The 22,209-nt window shown below is 42.6% G+C and overlaps 2 protein-coding genes across 3 annotated transcripts; one reads left to right on the top strand and one right to left on the bottom strand.

The window, feature by feature from the left end:
* The first annotated feature begins 209 nt into the window (after window positions 1-209).
* fktn (fukutin) lies at window positions 210-20,957 on the top strand. 2 transcript variants are annotated; one of them, XM_069673064.1, is made up of 10 exons: window positions 210-450; window positions 8,268-8,324; window positions 8,551-8,751; window positions 8,913-9,059; window positions 10,438-10,568; window positions 10,655-10,787; window positions 12,456-12,585; window positions 19,276-19,409; window positions 19,577-19,701; window positions 19,879-20,957. In XM_069673064.1, exons 1-10 carry the CDS (start codon window positions 349-351, stop codon window positions 20,090-20,092), a joined length of 1,374 nt encoding a protein of 457 aa, XP_069529165.1. In that variant the 5' UTR covers window positions 210-348; the 3' UTR covers window positions 20,093-20,957. The 2 variants fall into 2 exon arrangements, with proteins under 2 accessions (XP_069529165.1, XP_069529166.1); XM_069673065.1 differs by lacking the exons at window positions 210-450; window positions 8,268-8,324; window positions 8,551-8,751; ... (4 more) ...; window positions 19,577-19,701; window positions 19,879-20,957 and adding exons at window positions 13,587-15,041; window positions 15,284-15,802 and having other exon boundaries at window positions 19,276-19,355.
* ufc1 (ubiquitin-fold modifier conjugating enzyme 1) lies at window positions 20,894-21,816 on the bottom strand. The gene has a single exon (XM_069673066.1). It carries the CDS (start codon window positions 21,701-21,703, stop codon window positions 21,188-21,190), a length of 516 nt encoding a protein of 171 aa, XP_069529167.1. The 5' UTR covers window positions 21,704-21,816; the 3' UTR covers window positions 20,894-21,187.
* Between the last annotated feature and the right edge of the window lie 393 nt (window positions 21,817-22,209).

Genomic DNA, 22,209 nt, shown 5'->3' with positions numbered 1-22,209 from the left:
TGCATTGCCATGTGGCGGCGAAGTTGTCTCACTTGTCTGCTGTTTTGTATGCAGAAGTAGAGTGGAGATTTAAAAAGGGTCCCGGTCTTTTATTGTGAAGGGTCCCAGGGTAAGTGAGTATACCCTGGGTTGGTTCGTCGTCTGTCGAATGCTTTTACTGTGAAGGTCCCTGAAGGAAGAACTCGACCTTCTCCTTGTTGTTGGTTGTTTTAAAGATGGCGGCGCTTCTTGACGCCGTAGACAGTTTGGTGTTTTGCGCGCCGTTAAGTAGTTTTGCCGCCGTTAATCACGAACACAGAAGGTCGGTTCTGACGTCATGAGGAGCAGGTACACGTGCAGGGTTACCGGATGCCTCGCGTTAACCGGACGGCCGTTTTAACGCTGCTGATCGTCAGCAGCTCCGTGTTCCTGCTGTTCCAGCTGTATTACTACCGGAACTACGTCAGCAAGGTGAGACAGTTAAAATAACATGAAGTTCTGCTGCTTTGTTGTTTTTGATTTAAATGTCTCTGCAGTACCTTCTTAAAAATTGTTGATTTATGTTTTGAACTAGTACGTTCTGTTGTTAAGCAGCAAGTGAACCCGTGTGGTCCGATCCAACAGAAGAGCTACTAAAGCTCAAACTGCTGAAAGAGTTGATGCTGGTTCTGATAGTAAGGTGTCAGAACCAATGACTGTAATATGGATGGACGACGCCTCTCCATCTGCTCCCATTGTACGCAAGTGATGCCAAAATAGCCCCCTGATAGTCGCTGCCATCTTGCGATGATGACGTCATATGGAGCCAGAGTCTGCAGTAGAGATCGGCGGGTGGGAGTGGCTTCCAAGATGGCGCCACATGAGGACATACAGTTTCGTAGCTAGTCTGAGTTTTCAATTTTCATTCCTCAATACCAGCTACTGGAACGACATTTTAAACCAGTACTATCTGTGACTTGCTTTCTGCATCTCCCTGTTTTATTTTATCGGGAAAGTGCTTCTCCTAAAAGGCAATTACGAAAATCCGCCAAGTTTAGCTGCTAGCTGCTAGCAACCTGGTAGCAGTCTAGTAACCTAGACTTATTGCTGGGCTGTCGCCATGTTTACGTCTGTGCATGGTGTAAAACGTAAAGATAAAGGGAAAATGCCCCCTACAAAACACAAGATGAAAATTTCACCTAAAAACCTGAAGCCAACGACCACAACTTCACGTGGCGAAATTATTTCTCCAACTACCAGCCACATGGTGTACGAACACAACTACAACCGCAGCCAGAGCCCAGAGCTTTCTCCTATGCCAGACTCCGACCCCGATACCCCTGCCAGGCCAGATGGAAAGAGAATGAAAGGTGACATAACCCTCACCGACTTACAAAAAAACATTGTTGCCATTATCAACGACCGTGCCGATAATTTGGAGAGCATGATAATATACCATAACACGGTCAGTATTGATGCCCAGAAGAAGTCGATTGACTTTGTGTTTTTGGAAATCGAAACATTAAAAACGGACATGAAGTGGATTTTAACTACGGGTGAGAACAATGTCCAGAGACTGTCAGAGGTGGAAATAAAGATCAACGAAGCAGAAAGATACCAACGTAGATGGAATTTAAGACTTCATGGTATCCCCGAAGACAATGAGGAAAACATCAAAGAGAAAGTTACCGACATTTGCCATGCTGTGATCGGGGAGAGCCAAGCACATATTAAAGAAAACATTGACATTGTTCATCGTTTAGGACGCTACGTCGACAAACAGAAGAGGCCGAGGACAACCATCATCCGCTTCTCCAACAGATCAACGCGGGATCTAGTGTGGAGAAAAACAAAGGGGTGTAACTTTCTCACAGAAAAGAAGCTGAGATTCACAGAAGATCTCACTACTGCTGACAAAGCTATACGGGAGAAACTCTGGCCAATGATCGACGCTGCCAAGAAAGAAGGGAAAAGAGCCCACTTCGCTGAAGTTCGAGTGATAATACAAGGCAAAGAAATACGCCCACCACTGCCTCTACTAGAAACACGCCTGACACCTGCCTGGATGGACACTTCAAGACCCCCGTGATGGATTTAAGTACTAGTCACACCAGTAAGTAAGAGTACAAGGTTTTGACAAAGACTATTTTTTGCTTTGATTTGAAAAAAAACAAAACAAAAAACGTAACTATTTTTCAAATACACACAATAAGACTCCTTCCTGATGAACAGCTCTATTTTTTACACTCTCTGTTACCAGGTAGAGTATGGTCTATAACCCTAATGCCAGGAAGAGTTGTGGTTAAATATTTTTATGTTAAGATAAATGAATGGGACCTTCTCAGATGGTTGCTTAAGACCTCACTAATGAACAGTTTTCAACTTAATATTTGCAATACAGACAACCGAGTTTATAGCACTAATACCTCAGTGACTTTAGTTAAATTGTTTGTAATTTTATTAATTTAAACATATGACAAATGACTGTCACCAGCTCAGTTGGTTTGCACTCGTAGTAACCTGGTTCATATCGTGGGAGACTTTGATGCCTTTTTTGTGTTTAGGTTAGACCAAGCATATTTTGAGGAGTGAAAATTGTTTACCCTTGTTTACAACACTCTACATTGTCTTTATCAGTTGTTTCGCTCAATGCCAGGCGTTTAAGAGACAACACAACAAGCGTAAAGCTTTATTTTTATTAGCTAAACAGCAAAAGTCTGATTTTTGAGTCACGTTCAGTTCTGTTAAATGATGTTTCTTTTTGGAAAGCACAGTGTGGAAATGATATATGGTTCTCTCACGGTTCTGAAAGGTCTGCAGGGGTCACTACCTTAAAGAATCATTTTAATGGTATTGTTTTGCACTCATTGCACTACATTGGTTATCTAAATACCCAGATTTAGTATTTCTTGTCGGTGGTGACTTCAATATTGCCGTCTATAGACAGATAGCCTCCAAACAATAACAAATCCTCGCCTTCCAACCTATTACTATTTATGCAAAAAAATCCAACTAATAGATATATGGAGACAAAAGAATCCAATGGCAAGCTGTATACATGGTCCAATCAAACTTGTACATCCATGTCACGCATAGATTTTTGGTTAGTATCTGACTGTAGACAGAGATAATGTTAACACTGTAACTACTCCACTAACTGACCATAGGGCCATTTCTCTTCGGATCAGTTTTAATTCCAACGCTCAGAACACATTCAGAAACTCTTTCTGGAAACTTAGCAATTCCATTTTAAAACATGACACAGTAACTTCAAAAGTCCAATTTCTAATAAGATGTTTCTGGAACACGGCTTTATTTAAAAAAAGCTTTTGCAGGAATTGGGAGCTTTTAGAATTCGAGGTAGCACAATTTTTAAGAGACTAAAGTTCTTCTTTATCCAAATCTAGGAAAATGGAAGAAATAGAGGTGATTGCTAAAATCACTGCTGTCACTCAAATTACGCCTGAGAATTTATCAGAAAATGACAAACAAGATTTAATTTTACAGCAAAATAAATTAGATGATATTTCTTTCAATTAGAAAGAGCACGCAGCAAAGTAAATTCTATTCAAAAGCTTAATATCAATGGAGCTGTAACAGACGATCCCTGTGAGATAGCGAACTACTGTTCCACATGAAAATCTTTATAAATCACAAAACAATGAGACTGCAACAAACTGTTTCCTTGAAAATATCCCTCAAACAAACAATTATGGCTGAACAGAAAGATTTTTGTGATAGTCCAATAACTGAATACATCTCCGGGGGTTGATGGCTTAACATCTGAATTTTATTTTGCATTTGCAGAACAACTAGCTCCCGTCCTCCACAGTGAGTTCATAGAAAGCATTGAATAACAGACTCCTCCTACCTGTTACCGAGGACTTTTAACTCTCATTCCAAAACCTAAAACAGATCTCTTTACGTTGATAACTGGAGGCCAATCTGCTTCTGCCAACATGTTCAAGATCAACTGGATGAGACAGTTTCTAAGAAACCCAACCTCAAGTTGGAATTTTATTCCCAATTATTTGTTCACTAAACTTGGAGGCCTTAAGCTTGTTTTACTTTGCAGCTATAAAGTTGAAAAAATCTCTTTAAAATGATCAGCTTTTCACCAACAGATGCTTCTTTCAGGTTCTAATTTAGAAACAGAACTTCTCCCCTCACAGGTATTCCATCTGGAATAATACAGACATACTGTATAAGCACAAGTCACTATTCATTGAAAACTGGTTCAGCAATGGTATTTATCTTGTAAGCCAGCTCCTTAACTCAAATGATGCTTTACTGTCTTACACAGAATTCTTAGACACTTACAAAATTCCTATTCCACCAAAGGAACACGCTGTAGTGTTTGATGCTGCCCCCTCTGGTGTTGTAAAACTGTCTTTATTACCTTTGGAGCCGGCTGTTTCTGATGTTGGTCGGACCTGTTTTTCTCTTACAGAATGTAATATCAACCGTAATGTACGTGCCATGTTTCAAAGAGAAAGAATGTGTGTTCCCAATGTTGTCTTCTACTGGAATAATATTATTCCAAACCTGAAGTGGGGAAAAATGTGGTGCATACCTTCTAAATATCTGATCACAAATGAATCTAAAGAAGTATCTTTTAAAATCATTCATCGCATTTATCCCTCCAAACTATTCTTACAAAGATTCAACAAGGATATCTATGTGAACCGTTCTTTTTGTCAAATCGTTCAGGAAGATTTAAAACATTTATTCTGGTCATGTTCCCACTCCTGAGATCTCCTCTTTTATATGTCAACATGTTGAATCAGATTTTTCACTCTCATATGAAAATGTTTCGATTGTTTTTTTTAATTATCCACCCTCTAACACAAATCAAGACTATATTATCAACCTGATCCTACTCTTTGCAAAATCACATATCCACAAATCTAAATTGTCAAACCATGAGCCATCCGTCGTGTGCTTTAAAAATGAATTCAAACAATACATTTCTTTAATTGGCTGCTCTACAAATAAAAAAGCTATTTAAACTTCCAATCTATGCACAATGTTTAAAATATGCATGAACTGAAATTGTGACTTCTTACTTTAATACTGTGTATCATCATGTGCTTTGCTTGTGGCTGTCTGTAAACCCCCTGGCATTGCTGTTTGTGTTCCTTGTTTGATCCTTGTTTACCTGTATATGTACAACGTTTGTCAATAGAGACACAAAAAAGAAAAAAAAAGAGATCGGAGGGTGGAGCCGCCGTAGCCACTTCCGCTAACCCAAACACACACTTAACTTACCGAAAAAACAGCAAGGATCCCGCACGCCGGCGTGTTTAACAGCAGAACAGCTTCTTGTGTCAGTCTCTGGCTCCGTATGACGTCACCATCGCAAGATGGCAGCGCCGATCACGGGGCTATTTTGGCATCAATTCCATACAATGAGAGCAGAGGAAGACGCGTCGTCCATTTTTGTATAGTCATTGGTCAGGCCCAATGGAAAGGAATGTTAGAAAACTATCAACAAGTTGAAGACTTTGCTTCGAGGCTGTGTGTCAAATCGAAATCTTATTGGTATTGAATTAAGTTGTGATAAGTTCAGAGCGAAGACTATGGAACGTCAACGTGGTGACTTTGTCGATGCCTGTTCACAACAATGCAAACGTCAATAAACTATTCTCAAACACTTCTTATTGTCAGTCTTATATTACTATCGCTTGTCTTTATCATCTGATGAGAAGTTAATTTGAGAACTGTTTATACCTTCATGCAGCCTGTGAACGTACATGATCACATTCAGCTCAAAGTCAGATGGAATGGTAAATGGTAAATGGACTGTGCTTATATTGCACCTATCTCGTCATTGCGACCACTCAAAGCTGCTTTTACACTACATGTCACATTCACCCACTCACACACTGATGGCAGAGGCTGCTACGGAAAGTGCCCAACTGTCAATCAGTTGTCACATTCACACCCGTTGGCTATGCCACCGGGAGCAATTTGGGGTTCAGTGTGTTGCCCAAGGACACTTGGACATGTAGCCTGAGGGGTGACAGGTGTGTTGTCACACAGGTGTAGAAACTAATATAAGACCGACAACAAAAAGTGTTTGTGAATAATTTATAACGTTTGTACTTTGGTATCGTACTTTGGATGAGTGAACCCGACAACATGGTACTACACAATCTGTCTACAGAGGGAGATTAGTGAGCAGGTCCAGCTTCTATGTAACATACACCCAGTTTGGAGATCTGCAATATTTTCTGTCTAAACGATGATGGGTAGAAAAAGTAGCCAGTTCAGTTAGAATATATTGTGAAACTATTTCGTCGTCTGGCTACAATATAAAGTGCTACGAATCGCTCACCTTGGATATTTTGTTCAAGCATTTACAAAAGTCAAATTCTGGCGCAGGGAATCGTACTCTCGTGTGTCTCCAACGTCCTCGATGTCTGCGGTGGCTTTGATAAATATTAGTACTGATGTTAATGGTGACGGGTGAATTTGGGCGTTCCCGAGTTCGACTCCAGCAATCGTAGTTTTACTTTGTGGACAGATGACTGTTATTTTGGAAATGAAGACAGCTGATTGTTCATGTATTCTGGTTGAGACCAAAATGAATGTTGAAGCAAATCGTATCATGTCTCAAGACACAGCGGAAAGACTATAGTTATCAAAACGTATTTCCTGATTAGTAGGCAAGGGGTCCTAAAAGACCACGCCCACAAAACATCTGCTGTACAATAACCAGTCAATTGAACCACCAGTTAATCCGTCACACCGGCCGTTTGGAACCGCCCCTCCAGCCTTTGGGCCACGCCTCCTCATTTACATACACCTCCCAAATGTTAAACGGCAAACTGAAAAAGGCAAAAGCCAAATGCTTCATGGAAAATAAAAGATTAAATTTAAAAAAATAAATAATTTTCGTCTTTTCCATTTCAGCCGTTCATTGTTTTCATTGTCACTTTACATTTTACATTTTAAATGGACTTTTTACATTTTCCTTTTTCTTTTTAAGTTCAAATGTGACCTGATTATTCCCAGTAGTGTAGTAAAATAATAATTTTTTTAATTTGAATTATGACCCAAAATATCGTCCATAGCCTGTGACCAGGTCATCACAGTTTATACCTCACAGAAGGGATACAGTCCTTCTTAATGGAGACTAACAGATATGTGGACATAGATGCACTCAACCCCCATTGGAGCCATATATGAGACAGCGTGTTAGCAGAGACTTCAGTCTGACATGAAGTTCACACACTTCACTAATAAACTAAGTTAGGACAGATGGTCAAACGGAGATCAGTCTCTTGTCTCCACTTCTGTGCATGTTGGCACGTTCCCTCACTCGCTCGTCCATATGAGCTCTGTCTCTCTTTCTGTCAGACATTATTAAATAAATAACCTACTAAAACACATAATTTAAGAGAAACACATAGTTACTTTACAGCAAATAACATTACACATCCTCATATAACACAGTGCCACTGTACACTTGCAGTATTACAATGAACGCGACGCAGCTGTCCCTGGAGCGAGCCCTGCTGTTCTGTCTGACACGAGGATCAGTGCCCACACGTCCTCTGTTGCTTTAGTTGGAAATCACCTTAATGTGTTGGCGAGCCGTGGGAAAGCTCTGTGCTGCAGAGAGTCACATCAGTTTGTGGGAAGTTTCATTAACTTCTTACAGACATACGTACCAGTCATTCAACGTGGCTGTAACCTCGCTGCAGTGCCCTCAGAGCCCCTACTTCCCACTCCCCTGCCTTCAGAGGTCTAGTGGAGTCCATGCCTCGACAGGTCAGGGCTGTTTTGGTGGCAAAAGGGGGACCTACACTATATTAGGCAGTTGTCATAATGTTATGGCTGATCAGTTATAAGATAATTTTTTGCTTTATTGTCTTTATTTTGATAGAACAGCTGTAGAGAGACAGGAAGTGTGGGGAGGAGAGTGGGGGATGACACGCACCAGATGATGGGCAGATGGGGAGTCGAACCTGTGATCAGTGTGACGAGTAGCCTGTGTGTGTGGTGCCTGCTCTACACGCTGAGCTTCTTAAGAGGATGAAGAACACTCTGAATCGGTCTGACGTCGTCCTCTGCGTGTTTTCATGTTTGCCTGCGCAGGAACGACAGCTTTTATTTCATCAAACTTATTTTCATGAAAGTTCTTTTTGTGTCGATGTGATAAATATCAAGAAACTGAAATATAAACAGGAAAGAACTGCTTGTAACACATGTACAGCTGTTAGCTAGGAAGCTACTCGCATGCTTCTTTTATTATTATTTTTTATCATTCCAAAAAAAAGTCCCAGCATGCCTTTCTTCCTCAGCCTGGCCCTCACATCCTGAGCCGAACAGGTCACCTGACCGCCAGTGACGTCCAATGGGTGAGTCAACGTTAATGTTAGCAGCAGCACTGTTGTTAGCCTCAATCTACCAACGCTGTCTCAATGTTAGCATCACTGTTGGCATCCTGGCAGTGATGTCATGACTCTGAATCTGAGTCCTTTGTGTTTTCTCTCGTATTTCTTTAATTTTTCAAACTGCCTGTCACTTCCCCTTTCTGTTATGACAGTCATCTCTATGGTAACCATCCTGTTCTGTCTGATTTAGCAAACAGTAAAGACGTTTCTGGCGTTAGCTCGGCGCTTTAGGCTGCCCCTGTTCCTTGCTGATACCACCGCCCTGACGCTGCTCTCCCAGGATGCGTTAAGGCAGCGCGACCGGCTGGTGCGTGAGCCGCACTGCAGCTTCCTGTGCACCGGCCGGCCAATCACATCTTTCGCTCTGCACGCCAACCTGTGGAAATACGACGTGAGTGTGTGATGTGTTCACGGTGCCCAGAGAACGTAGGAAAAACAAATGTTTTGAATAAAACTTTATTTATTCTAGTTATTTTGTCGGTAAACATTTGAAATATTTAGTTATTTCTTTCATTTGTGTCAAATATGAAACTTTCTCTTCTTCTCTTACAGCCCGGCTTCCTGTCGGCTGCCGAGCAGAAAGGCTTCCAGCTGCTGGAGCTGCGAGGAGACGACCCACGATTGGCCAGTCTGGACAGCCTATCAGGAGAGGAGATCCCCCTGCACATCCTGCTCCGCCTCAATGATCACATCATCCAGGTGGGTGGGGCCACATCGCCCCAAAAAACAGGTAGAAACACCTAGCAACCACTTACACACCTAGCAACTACTCACACACTTAGCAACCACTCACAAACCTAGCAACCACTCGCACACCTTGCAACCACTCACACACCTAGCAACCACTAACACACGTAGCAACCACTCGCACACCTTGCAACCACTCACACACTTAGCAACCACTCGCACACCTAGCAACCACTAACACACTTAGCAACCACTTACACACCTGGCAACCACTCACACACACTTTGGTAATGACAGTACTTGATGTACTGACGTCCTACAGACCACTGAGTGCACAGTAAAGAGGACAAACTACAGTCGACTGCCCTCTGATGGGGTGTGCTAACTCCCTGAGGAACTGTTAACAGGCTGTTATGAAATAAAATAGAATACATGACAAACAACAGCCAAACAAAATAAATACAGGTGACACGATCAGAATGTTCAGATCACCGATATACCTGCTTCATAAAGGTTTTAATTGGCTGCCAAACTTTCACACTTTGTTTAAATTACATTTCAGCTGCTCTCAGTGTAACACATCACTAAGTTCCTGCAGCCACCCCTCGACGGTGGGTGTGGGCTCCTTTTTCCTCTTCTGAAGTATGGCTTTTTTCACTAACGCCACACATCATGAAACTTCACTGTGGTGTCAGGGTGCCTCTCAGAGGATCTGGCTCCAGAGAGGCTGCACGAGCCTCTGACAGACATTAAAATGCTTTTATCCAGAGCGGCTGGATCTTTAGGCATGACCATCGAGAGTGGAACACAGTACCCTCAGATGCATCACATGTATTACAGGTAGGGGACACATCAGGGTATATCCTGTGTCACTTGGATTTTTATACTGAAATTGGATTAATAAATGTCTAACATTTAAAGAATACTCTGTAATGTGATATTACCTGAGCTTACATTGTTGTGTAAGAAAAGGAGCTCGCTCCCCGATCCATTGTGTTGGTTCATACCATCAATGGTTCAATGCTCACTAATAGTTTCGCAGGGTTTCTCTCCACCTGCGTTATGTAGAGCAGTTTCAAGAGTTTGAATGGTATGAAGGATGTCTTTCCATCTTGATGGCATTAACCCTTCCTGCCATGGACGGAGGGAACGTCTTCCACAACATTTTCTTTAAGCTCGGCCGCTCTCCTTTGCTTGTCTCAAGTAATAATTCAGGTTTTCTTGTAATGTTGATGCCCAAGATCTGTAAGCCACCTTGACCCGCCTGGTCCACTGACAAACACTTTGCAAGAACCACCAGGTCTACTTTGTTTTCAGGTGTGATTGTGTGATCGGTCTCAGGTGTGTTTTATCCAGATGTTTAATGATGTCATGGATGTATTTTGTCCAGGTGGTGTTCCTGTACGAGCGCAGCGGGAATTACCTGTGGTACGGAGAGTTACGCCTCAAAGCTGACGTGGACCGAAGCTTTGCTCCGTTCAAACAGCTGGATTTTGGACGCCACACTGGAGCTCTGGACAGGTGAGACAGGAAGTCTGTTTGGTCTGTTTGGACAGGTGAGACAGTCTGTATTATTTATTGTGCGTTCGGTGTGTCGCCCTCTGCAGGCCGGAGCTGGTCTTGACTGTCGTGGACGGCCTCGACGTTCGAATCCCACGTAATGTTTCCCACTTCCTGTCAGAGCAGCGACACGCCCGCTTCCTGGAGTGCCGTTACCGTGACGCTCGCAACTTCCTGCAGGTCAGAAAAAACAAAGAGCTCAAATTGTGAAAGGAAAAACAAATAAAACACCAAGTGTACATAAATATAATATTAAATATGAAATTCAGTTGAATCTGATTATTATTGTTATTGTTATTTTATTATTGCTTCATTATTGAAATGTTCTTTGTATATATTTTTAACTACATGATGCTTTGGCAATATTGTAACAATTACATTGATGCCAATGAAGCTTGTTGCATTAAATATTTGTCTCCACTTTTGTGGAGCGGTGTCATCAGCCTTTGGTTCCAAATATCGGGGCGGATCGCTGAACTAAGGACGATGTTAAAGAGTTTTAGGATCGCCCATTGGAATTTGAGGTCTGTGAATTTTGTTTTTTGTTTTACTTTTTCGTTTTTTGATTAACTTTTTGGCCTTCGGCTTTATTTATAGGACAGCTGAAGATTGACAGGAAAAGTTGGGAGTAGAGAGCGGGGGATGACATGCACCAAATGATCGGCAGACCGGGAGTCGAACCTGCGATCAGTGCGACGAGTACTGTATCCTCTGTACACGGGGCGCCCGCTCTACCGACTGAGCCAAACAGCGCCCCATTGAGGTCTGGGAATTTGATCATTTCGTTTCGGACGCCGTCGACACCGCAGGCCTTTTTGGTTTCAAGGGACTTTATTTTGTCCTGTAGTTCGTTCAGTGTGATTGGGGAGTCCGACGATTTAATGGCTGACTCTAGACTTTGCAGGTTATCTTGTTTGTGTTTTTGCTGTTCATTCTTCTCTGCTGGACCAAAGAGGTTGGAGAAGTGCTTTACCCATACATCTCCATTTTGGATGGGCAGGTCCGTGTTTTTGTTTGTTTTAGAGTTTTCTGATGTTCCCAAAAATGGCATTTAGCTGACCTCTGACATGTTGGTCCCTTTTTCTCCTGAGTGTATTTTTATACAGTTTTGATGTTTCACTGTAGTGAAGGCGTGTGTTCAGGATGTCTGGGTCTCTATGTTTTTGGTTTGATAGGTTCCTTAGTTGCATCCTGATGTTTTTACTGTCACTGTCGAACCATTTGTCCTTATTGCTCATTTTTTGGGCTTTTCTATTTGAGGCGTTTAGATTGGATAAGGACGCTGAAAGGTCAAATGTGTTATTTAGGTTTTCTACTGCCCTGTTTACACCTTCACTGTTGGGTTAGGGTTGGTTATTTTCCAGAAACTGGTCTAACAGTTTGGTTGGCTTTAGAGCTTCAGGATTGGGTGTTGGTCTGTTTAGGTAAATCAAGGATTTGCTATGGTCGGACAGGGGTGAAAGTGAGCTGACTGTGAAAGCTCTCAGAAACTCCAGGCTGAGGTCAGTGATGAAGTACTCTACTGTACTGTTGCCCAGATGTGAGCTGTAGGTGTGCCTACCTTATGAGTCCGCTCGAAGCCTGCCTTTGACTATGTACAGGCCCAATGAACGACAGAGCTATAGGAGTTGTGACTCATGTTTTTGGTTGCTTGTCGTAGTTGTGTCTGGGGGGGCTCATTGGATGTTTTCACCTCCTGGTACATGTTTGTCTCCCTGTGTGCTGAGAGTGTCAGGTTCTCATCCTGTCCTGGCATGTGGCTGTGAGCCTGGAAAAGGTTAATCTCCTCCTCGAAGATGTTGAACATGTCGTCCTCTCTCTCTCTCTCTCCACTGTGTGTGTATGTAGCTCTACCCTGATGACTCGTCTCCAGAGTCAGTGGATTTTCGGAGAAAAGTGAAGACGTTGCTTCATTTGGCCGCGAGAACGCTCGCTCAGCTCAACATCCCATTCTGGCTCAGCAGTGGCACCTGTCTGGGTAACATGCTAATGTTGCACTGTAAAGACAAATAACATGCGAACATGCTAACGTTGCAGTGTAAAGACAAATAACATGCTAATGTTGCAGTGTAAAGACAAATAACATGCGAACATGCTAACGTTATATATTAAAGACAAATAACATGCGAACATGCTAACATTGCATTGTAAAGGCAAATAACATGCTAACGTTGCAGTGTAAAGACAAATAACATGCTAATGTTGCAGTGTAAAGACAAATAACATGCGAACATGCTAACATTGCATTGTAAAGACAAATAACATGCTAACATGCTAACGTTATATTGTAAAGACAAATAACATGCTAACGTTGCAGTGTAAAGACCAATAACATGCTAACGTTACATTGTCAAGGCAAATAACATGCTAACATGCTAACGTTATATTGTAAAGACAAATAACATGCTAACGTTGCAGTGTAAAGACCAATAACATGCTAACGTTACATTGTCAAGGCAAATAACATGCGAACATGCTAATGTTGCAGTGTAAAGACAAATAACATGACAGGGTTTAATTGTCAGAGATCTTAATGTGCATGTCTGTTGTCCTGCTAAGCCGCTGGCTAAAGACTTTTTAAACCTTATTGGTGCTTTTAATCTTGTGCAGTATGTTACTGGTCCCGCACAAGAGCACGGACACACGTTAGATCTTGTTTTATCATGTGGTTTGCCTATTTTTCATTTCCAAGTGTGTGATGCAGTTTTTTCCGATTACATGCCTGTTTTATTAGATTGTACTCTGCTCTGTCATATTACTAAACTATGCGCTCCTGCACATCTGTGTCGCATGGTTAAACCTTCCACCGCTGCACATTTCTCGTCGGCTTTTATTAACACAGCTCGGTCTGACACTGGTTTGTCTACTTGTGTGAATACTGAGGACTTGACTTCATAATTTCTTGCCACTTGCAGCTAGGGATGCACCGATCCGATATTAGGATCGGATATCGGCTCAGATATTGATTAAATAGATGGATCGGACATCGGATAAATGAGTCCGATCCATGATGCCGATCTATTCACTTCAAATCTATGTTTGTAACGCTGGTTACGTCACGTGACGGCAGCACGCGCAGCATGCCGATAAGCAAACACAGAGCAACATGGAGCGAGCCAAGTCTGCGATTTGGAAGTATTTCAAGCTTGTTACGCCAACAAGTCCGACTGCTACGTGCAATATCTGCAACGCGAGTATTGCGAGGGGTGGTGATAAAGTTGCTAAATACAATACCACAAACTTAAATAAGCACCTCCAAAAGCACCATGCTAAAGAGCACGCGGAGCTCCTTCAAACGAAGCAGGAGAGCACAACGAAGCAGTTAACTTTGGTGGGTGCACTGCAAAGACGGGACAAACTTCCAGCCGACAGCGTGAAAGCAACAAACATAACAGAGAAGGTCATGGAGTTTATTGTTTTGGATTCGCAGCCCCTCTCTGTTGTTGATAACGAAGGATTCCGCCGCCTAGTTGAGCATCTTGAGCCAAGGTACAGTTTACCATCTCGAAAATATTTTTCGGAGACCGCTCTGCCTGAACTGTACAAGACAGTGTGCAAACACATATCAGAAAAATTAAAGGATGTAACATCAATGAGCTTCACCACAGATATCTGGAGCTCCGACGTGTGCCCCATGACACTTTTAAGTTTAACTGTCCACTGGTTAGACGCGAGTTGTTCACCTCACAGCGCAATGCTCCAGGCAAAAAACTTCCATGGATCGCACACCGGAGACGCGATTTCGGCTGCTATAAAGGAAATGCTTGATCAGTAGCATATTCCGTTGACAAAAGTGCACGTCATTTTGAGGGACAATGCCAGCAACATGAAAAAAGCCATGGACAACATGGGAGTGCGCAGTTTAGGCTGCTTTGCTCATACGCTGCAGCTCGTAGTCAACGAGGGACTATTGTCACAACGGAGCGTGAGTGATGCCGTTGCAAGCTGCCAACACATTGTGGGACATTTTAAACATTCCCCACTTGCATATTCAAGGCTCCATGATATCCAGATCCAAATGCAAATGCAACCTAAACGCCTGCAACAAGACGTCAGGACGAGGTGGAACAGCACGTATTTTATGATAGACAGTCTTCTGGAGCAGAGGCGAGCCCTTGGTGCCTATGTTGCTGATCATGGCCTGCCCACGACACTGACAGTCAACCAGTGGACTTTGCTGGAAAAAACTATGACTGTTTTAGCACCATTTGAAGAGCTCACTAGGAAAGTCAGCTCATCCACCGCCTCCGCCGCAGATGTCATTCCAGCCGTCACCGTCCTCAGGCGCATCCTGGCTAAGGAAAATGAGGCTGATTCTGGTATTAAAACAATGAAAACGACCCTGCTACAAGCCGTCAACAAACGCTTCAGCACTGTGGAAGATGAACCCCTGTACGCACTTGCCACCTTGCTGGATCCGAGATATAAAGACAGGTGAGATAGTAAACCTGTTAACATTACATTATAGACTCTTTATCTCTCTCCATAGTAACACTCAGTTGTGTGCAAATTTGAATGTGATAAGATGCCATTATGTACTGTACATTTAAAGTGAGTGTAAGTAGAACATATAAAATATTAAACATGTTATTATATTGTTTTTTAAACAGCAATTGTGTGTGCATTGTATTGTGTATATATAGCCTATAATTTCACCTGTTTTATTTTTGTTTCAGATACTTTACAGGTGCAGACTCCACAAAGCATGTGAAAGACATACTGACTCAGGAACTTCAGGAAGCTGACTTGAGGAGCAGCACAGCTATCATGCATCAAGCATCAGAAGCTTCAGAGCCAGCAGAAAAGGCCCCTCGGTTGGAAGCAGCAGCAGCAGCACCACCACCACCACCAAGTAAGAGCAGCTTTATGGAGGAATTTGATCAGATTCTGGAGGAGCATGAGGATCCCGGTGAAGCAAGCAGCTCAAGCACTGCTGTCCAAGTGCATACTTTTTTTACTGAGAGAACAATTGCTACCTCAGACAATCCATACCAGTACTGGGGAGTCAACAGACATCGGTTTCCTGACCTTGCTGCCACTGCCATAAAGTACCTCTGTGCCCCTTGCACTAGTGTAGAAAGTGAGAGACTCTTCAGCACAGCCTCCAACATTGTGGATGAGAAGAGAAACAGACTGACACCAGAGAGAGCAGAAATGCTTGTTTTCATGAGAAAGAACCTGCCGTTGCTGCTCAGGTGAGTATTTTGAGCAGGTCACTGAGTAGTGTGAGCACAAAATGTTTACAAAGTTTTATTTAAGTTAGTTATAATTCTGATAAGCTACTTGTGTGTTCTCAGATGCTGTATTTTATATTGGATTTTGTATATCTGTCTGTACTAAATGTTTACATGGAAGTGTTACTTCTGTTTATTTTGTATTTTTGACCAAATTCATTAAGCGACTTGTTTGTTGGGTTTCAGCTGCTATATTTTATATCAGATTTTGAATATCTGTTTGCACTAAATGTTTACACAGAAGTGTGATTTCTTTTTGCTGCTAATGCACAATTTGTTATTTGTTAATAAATAACATTAAGTACATTTATATCTGTTTTAATTTGTTACCTTTTTTTAACAAGGTTAGAATGCAATGTTTATGTCAAGCCTGATGCCTTCACTCACATGGCAAGGTATACAGTTCATTAATTCAACAGTAGTATCGAATCGGTATCGGGTATCGGCCGATACGCTGAGCCCAGGTATCAGTATCGGATCGGAACTGAAAAAGCTGGATCGGTGCATCCCTACTTGCAGCACTATTCTTGACACTGTTGCCCCTCTTAAAGCCATGCATCCCAAACCCAAATCTGAACCATGGCATTACCAACTGACATTACTCGTGCTGCTAGGTGCGAGTGCAGGAAAGCAGAACGCAAGTATAAAAAAGACAAGCTTCATGTGTCTCATAATCTTCTGAAGGAAAGCTGGAGGTGATATCTATCTATCTACAATCCACCTGTCTTGAAGCTTTTTCAGAGGTCTGTGAAAAATCTCTCCACTTTTTTGTTAACAAGCTTCCTATAATTAGAGCCAACATCTCACCCCCTGCTTTGACCCCTCCATAGCTGTCCCTTGCTCTGCTGCTTTTCACCAGTTTGAGCCCATGTCCCTCTCTTCTCTCGAAAGAATTGTTACCCAATTAAAACCTGCATCCTGTCCCATTGATGTTGTCTCGCCCTGCTTCTTTAAAGAGGCCTTGGATACTTTTGGACCTCAAGCCCAAAAAATCCTTAACAGCAGTCTTGTCTCAGGCGTGGTACGAATTTATTTTAATTGTAATTGTGGAACCTCTGATTAAAAAACCTAATTTGGACTCAGACCTATCTCGAAGCTTCCGCTCATTTCAAAGATTTCAGAGTGAAAATAACTCCCTTATTATTAATTCGAAGAAAACAAAAGAAAGAGAAAGACATTTTTGGTCTACCTACATGGTTTCTAACTACAAATATTAGGGCGTTTATGTGGATGCTTCTCTATCCTGGAGTGCACTTATAGATAGTATTTGCAGCAAGGTACAGCAACGTATTTATTTTCTTAGAAGATTAAGGTCATTTGGAGCAAACAAGCAGATCCTGTTATTATTTTTCCAGTCTATAATACAGAGTGTTATGCAGTATGGAATCAGCTTGGTATAGTTGTCTTTCTGCTCAATTTAAAGCCAACTTGCTAGGCTGTTACGTATTTCTCAAAGATTGTGGGTCAAACGCTTGAGTCAGATTTTCAGTGAAATCTCATCTAATCTCATCTAACTGCTGCTTTTTACACGGCTGACTACACAACTCTTATTTCTCTCTTAGTGCACGGTGTGGGTCTAAAGGGTGCAGCCTCAAGGTGGTTCAGGTCTTACTTGTCCGAGAGATGTTTCTCAGTTAGACTTGTTGACTCTGCATCCTCTTCTGCCCCCATACCATGTGGAGTCCCCCAAGGTTCAATTCTTGGGCCCATCCTTTTTTCTCTTTACCTCCTTCCTCTGGGTCTGATTTTCAAAAAGAATCAGACTCAGGTTTGTTGTAGTAGGTTTACACGTACAAGGAATTTGTTTTGGTGATTTTGGTGCAGAACAATTAACACAGAACAGAATAAAAATAAGAAAATAGAATAAGGGGGGGGGGGGGGCGGGGCGGCATTGAGGTGCTGGGGCAGGTGGAGGTGATAAGCTGTGGTTCATGTTGTTGAATAGAGTCACGGGGGACGGTGTCAGGACTGTCCCATTGTCTTTCAAAGCGACAGTAAAACTTGTTCAGGTCGTTGGCAAGGTGCAGGTCATTAACAGAGTGGGAGGTTTTCGGCTTGTAGCTGGTGAGCTGTCTGAGACTCTTCCAGACTGAGCCAGCATCTCCCCCTGAAAACTGCTGCTGTAGTTTCTCAGAGTACAGACGCTGAGCTTCTGTCACCGCCCGGCTGAAGGTGTATTTAGACTGTTTGTAGCCGTCTCTGTCCCCACTCGTAAACGCCTCCTCCTCTAACTGCCTCAGCCGTCTGAGTTTGGCTGTGAACCAGGGCTCGTGGTTGTTTTAAGTCACCGTGATGCGTGATGATACACAGCTGTCCTCGCAGAAGCTGACGTCACAGCCTCTGTGTACTCATCCAGACTGTTAGTAGCAGTCCTGTCCTCTAAGCACGTCTGAAGATCCTCCACAGCTTCACTTGTCCACTTTTTCGATGTCCTCACTACAGATTTACAGAGCTTCTCTTACCACCTTTATGACTCGCATGTACCTGCCCCTGAAAAGAAACGATGGCAGCTCCATGAAGCCTTTCCTGGAGTGTCCTGAAGACATCACAGCCTCAAACTTTTTAAACTGTAACGAGAGTAAAAGTGAAGTGATGGTGTTTGGACAAAATGGCGCTGGTGATGCTACGTCTATGGACCTGGGCGCTCTGCAACCACATGTAAAACCAACAGCTACCAACCGTGGCGTCAAAATGGAGCGTGATTTTAAACAGATAAACTCTGTTTTTAAATCCAGTTTTTACCATGTGAGGCTTTTATCTAAGATTAAGTCGGTTTTACCTTTAATGATTGTGATACATGCTTTTATCTCTACTCGTTTGGACTACTGTAATGCTCTTTGTGTTGGCATGCAGGCCTCACTGCACGCTTACAGTTGGTCCAAAATGCTGCTGCTCGTCTTTTAACAGGTACTTGTAAGCAAGAACACATGAGGCCCTTCCTGGCCTCCCTCCACTGGCTCCCTGTTCGTTTTAGGATTCATTTTAAGATTTTATTGTTCATTTTTAAATCTTTAAATGTGTCAGCACCGAAGTACATCTCTGACCTCCTGCATGTTATAACCCCTCGAGGTCTTTGAGGTCCTCTGATCAGCTGCTTCTTGTCGTTCCTAAGACCAGGCTGAAAACCAGGGGTGACCGTGCTTTTTCAGAGCCCCCCCAACGTTAGGATGGCCCCCACCTTACCTACTTTTAAATCACGTCTTAAAAGCTTCTTTCATTCTTTGGCTTTTAACCAGCACGACAGTTTTTGTGGTCTTTGTTATTACTGTATTTTAGTGTTTAATTTCATTGTGCAGCACTTTGGTAAACTTTGATGTTTTTTAAAATATGCTATGTAAAGTGGATAGGAACATGCTAAGGTTATTATGTTGCAGTGTAAAGACAAATAACATGCTAACGTCGCTCTCTGTGGTTGTGTCTCTCGCCCCCTGCAGGCTGGTTCAGGCAGTGCAGCGTCATCTCTTACAGTCGTGATGTGGATATCGGGATTTTCATTGTGGACTTCAGATCTGACATCATCGCAGCGTTCAGGGACGCCGGCCTGTCGCTCAAACACAAGTTTGGAAAAGTAAACAACACAATTTTCTTGTTTCGTCGTTTTTAATTATTAAAACTATAATTTGACACTGTTTCACTCCTTCACTTTGAACTCTGCTTCTGACTTCATCGCTGTGCTTCGAAACTTTGACTGCATGTGTTTTATTCTGGAGGCTTGTGTTTTATTTTGACATGCAGGTGGAAGACAGTCTGGAACTTTCCTTTCTGAGTGAAGATGTCAAACTGGACATTTTCTTTTTCTACGAGGACAGAGACGTCGTCTGGAACGGAGGAACGCAGGCCAAGAGCGGCAAGAAGTTCAAGTGAATAGAATGATTTTACTTTAAATATTTTATTGTTTCACCATTGCTCTTCACACAAACATTCATTTATTCATACGAAAGGTAAATCTTTACTAAGATTTAAGATGAAACTGCTCACCCTATATTTACCGTTAAAAACACTTTTAACTGAAATCATGTGTCGTGTTTTCCCGTAAGGTACATCTTCCCTCGTTTCTCGCTCTGCTGGGCGGAGCTTCTGGAGCTTAAAGTTCGTGTTCCGTGTGAAACACTGGACTACGTGACAGCAAACTACGGCGCCACCTGGAGCATCCCCGTGAGGAGCTGGGACTGGAAGTCATCGCCAAGCAATGTGCAGGAGAATGGGGTGTGGCCTCCAGCTGAGTGGGCGGAGCTTATCCAAGTGTATTGACAGGAAACTGATCAGGGACTAGACTACAAATACACAAAAAACTACAAATAAACAATGTCAACAAAGTTGTTGTTATGTGAGAATCTGAAAACTTTCTGTGACACGATGATGATGATGACAATACTTAAGAGTATTTGATGTCTGAACTGTAAAGAGATGGCGCTCAAGCATTCACACAACTACTTATTAATCCTCAGTGTTTTTTGTTTTAATTTGGATTCATGTGAAGTCAGTCGTTTCACATAAATAATAATTAAATGGCACCGTCAGAGAATTATATTTATATATATATATATATATATACACATATATAGACACACACACACACACACACACAGTGTATATGTGTATATAAAAAAGTGCACGGGCAAAGAACGTTCTGCAGTCTCTCCTGATTTCCTCATGTATGTGCTCACTGAGCGGGACACTGTCTCTTTAAGAAGCTTCACAGTGAATATGAGTCTCTAAATATGTGAAGTTTGTGTCAGACTTTAAAGGTTTGGTCTCTTCATCATCACATCTCAGCTGAAATAATCACAAACACTTGAACGTGACGAACTGCACTTTGTTGAGGGTAATTTTCATGTGTGATTTTTCTCTGTGGTCTCTGATGTAATTTGAGTTCAGCTGTTTGAAATGAAATTCGATCTCAGAACAGTTTCCTGTTTCACCACAAACTGTGACATTCAGGTTATGTATTATTTGCACAGTAACGCACAGTATTTTCTCTGAATGTTTCCAGTCTGCATGTTGGAGACTAGACTCTGCTCACTTTGTCTTCATTTGAACCCTGAAGCACGGTCTGATGTGATTATTCTTTATTATTGTTTTCTCTGAATATTTACAGTCTGTGACCTCCTCACCAGACCCTGTTCATTTATTCACCGTTTCCAGTTCCACCAACACTCCGCTCTTCATCAGCACTGAAATAACATTAACGAAAGAAAATCAAACACCAGATTGTTACTCCCCCTCCCCTCCTCCAGGAGACACCTCCTCATCAGACTCTATTAATTCTTTCACCATTTTTTCTCTGAGAACAGTTTTAGTTCCTGCTGTTCAGTTTTTTCAGTCTTAAGAGTTTTTAAGGTGACGTCACTCCACCGTCGCCTCGCGCTGTCCCTCCTTGTGGACCACGAGACCCTTACTGATCAGGTCCGGCACCTCCACGGCGAGCCACGGTCCGAGTCCCAGAGCCATCAGGTGCGCGAGGCCGAAGCGTGGCGCGTTCCGAGCCCAGAGGGGCGCGAAGTGGTCAGTTAGGCAGATCTTCCCGCCGCGGTACATCTTGGCGGTCTTCCCGTCCAGCTCCGGGACAGCTACTTCGGGCGCAGTGTCCGGGTACGTCACCGGGATGTCAAACTCCAGCCGGAACTCATAACGCAGCAGCTCGTGGATGAACCAGCACGTCCCGGTCCAGCGCGTACCGTCCGAGTTGGACTCGAGGCGAAACCAGTCGTTGTCGGCCTGTTTGTTCTGCTCGACGAACTGGATCAGAGCCTGGTACTCTTCCTTCAGCCGTTGTGGCCACAGCGTGCGGTCCCGCGGCCCCGCGTGAGTTTTCAGCAGCGGGATCTGCGACACGGCCCTGCGCGTGGCATCGTCCGCCATTTTGTGTCCTGCAAAGTGAAGAAGTTTGAATTTAAAACGGCTTTAGATCCTCACGGGCACAGTTTGTGCTGACTCGATGACTCCAATTTCCTGAACTGACGTGGATTTCCGGAATGACGGAACCCGTTTCGAGCCAACACAGACCACTTCCTGCACGGGGTTTTCAAAATAAAATCCCACACGTTTCAAGCCGTTAATGTGACGTCTCATGTAAGAATCATCCAAAACATTTGATGACTTATTTTATTCATTTTATTTGACTCCGTGATTAAAATTGGTTAGTTTTCCCAAATCTACAGCCCAAAAACTTCACATTATACACAAAAAACTTCAAACTACAGACAAAAAAATATAGACTACAGACAAAAAACTACAGACAAAAAAACTTCAAATTATAGACCAAAACTACAAATTATAGACAAGACTACAGACAAAAAAATTACAAATTGTAGAAAAGACTACAGACAAAAAAACTACAAATTATAGAAAAGACTACAGACAAAAAA

This window comes from Semicossyphus pulcher, unplaced genomic scaffold (genome assembly GCF_022749685.1).
Source record: "Semicossyphus pulcher isolate SPU_LCO1_2020_fin unplaced genomic scaffold, fSemPul1.0.p SCAF_22, whole genome shotgun sequence".
Classification (NCBI taxonomy): domain Eukaryota; kingdom Metazoa; phylum Chordata; class Actinopteri; order Labriformes; family Labridae; genus Semicossyphus; species Semicossyphus pulcher.
Note: the sequence above shows the minus strand (reverse complement) of the source record. Positions and strands in the feature narration are given on the sequence as shown.

What these genes read in the sequence shown, in the direction of transcription:
- fktn (XM_069673064.1), top strand. Translation starts at nt 349, where the DNA reads ATGCCTCGCGTTAACCGGACGGCCGTTTTAACGCTGCTGATCGTCAGC. An exon ending in CCAACCTGTGGAAATACGAC is followed by an intron (nt 8,752 to 8,912) that starts GTGAGTGTGTGA and finishes CTTCTCTTACAG; the next exon opens with CCCGGCTTCCTGTCGGCTGC. An exon ending in AAGAGCGGCAAGAAGTTCAA is followed by an intron (nt 19,702 to 19,878) that starts GTGAATAGAATG and finishes TTTTCCCGTAAG; the next exon opens with GTACATCTTCCCTCGTTTCT.
- ufc1 (XM_069673066.1), bottom strand. Translation starts at nt 21,703, where the DNA reads ATGGCGGACGATGCCACGCGCAGGGCCGTGTCGCAGATCCCGCTGCTG.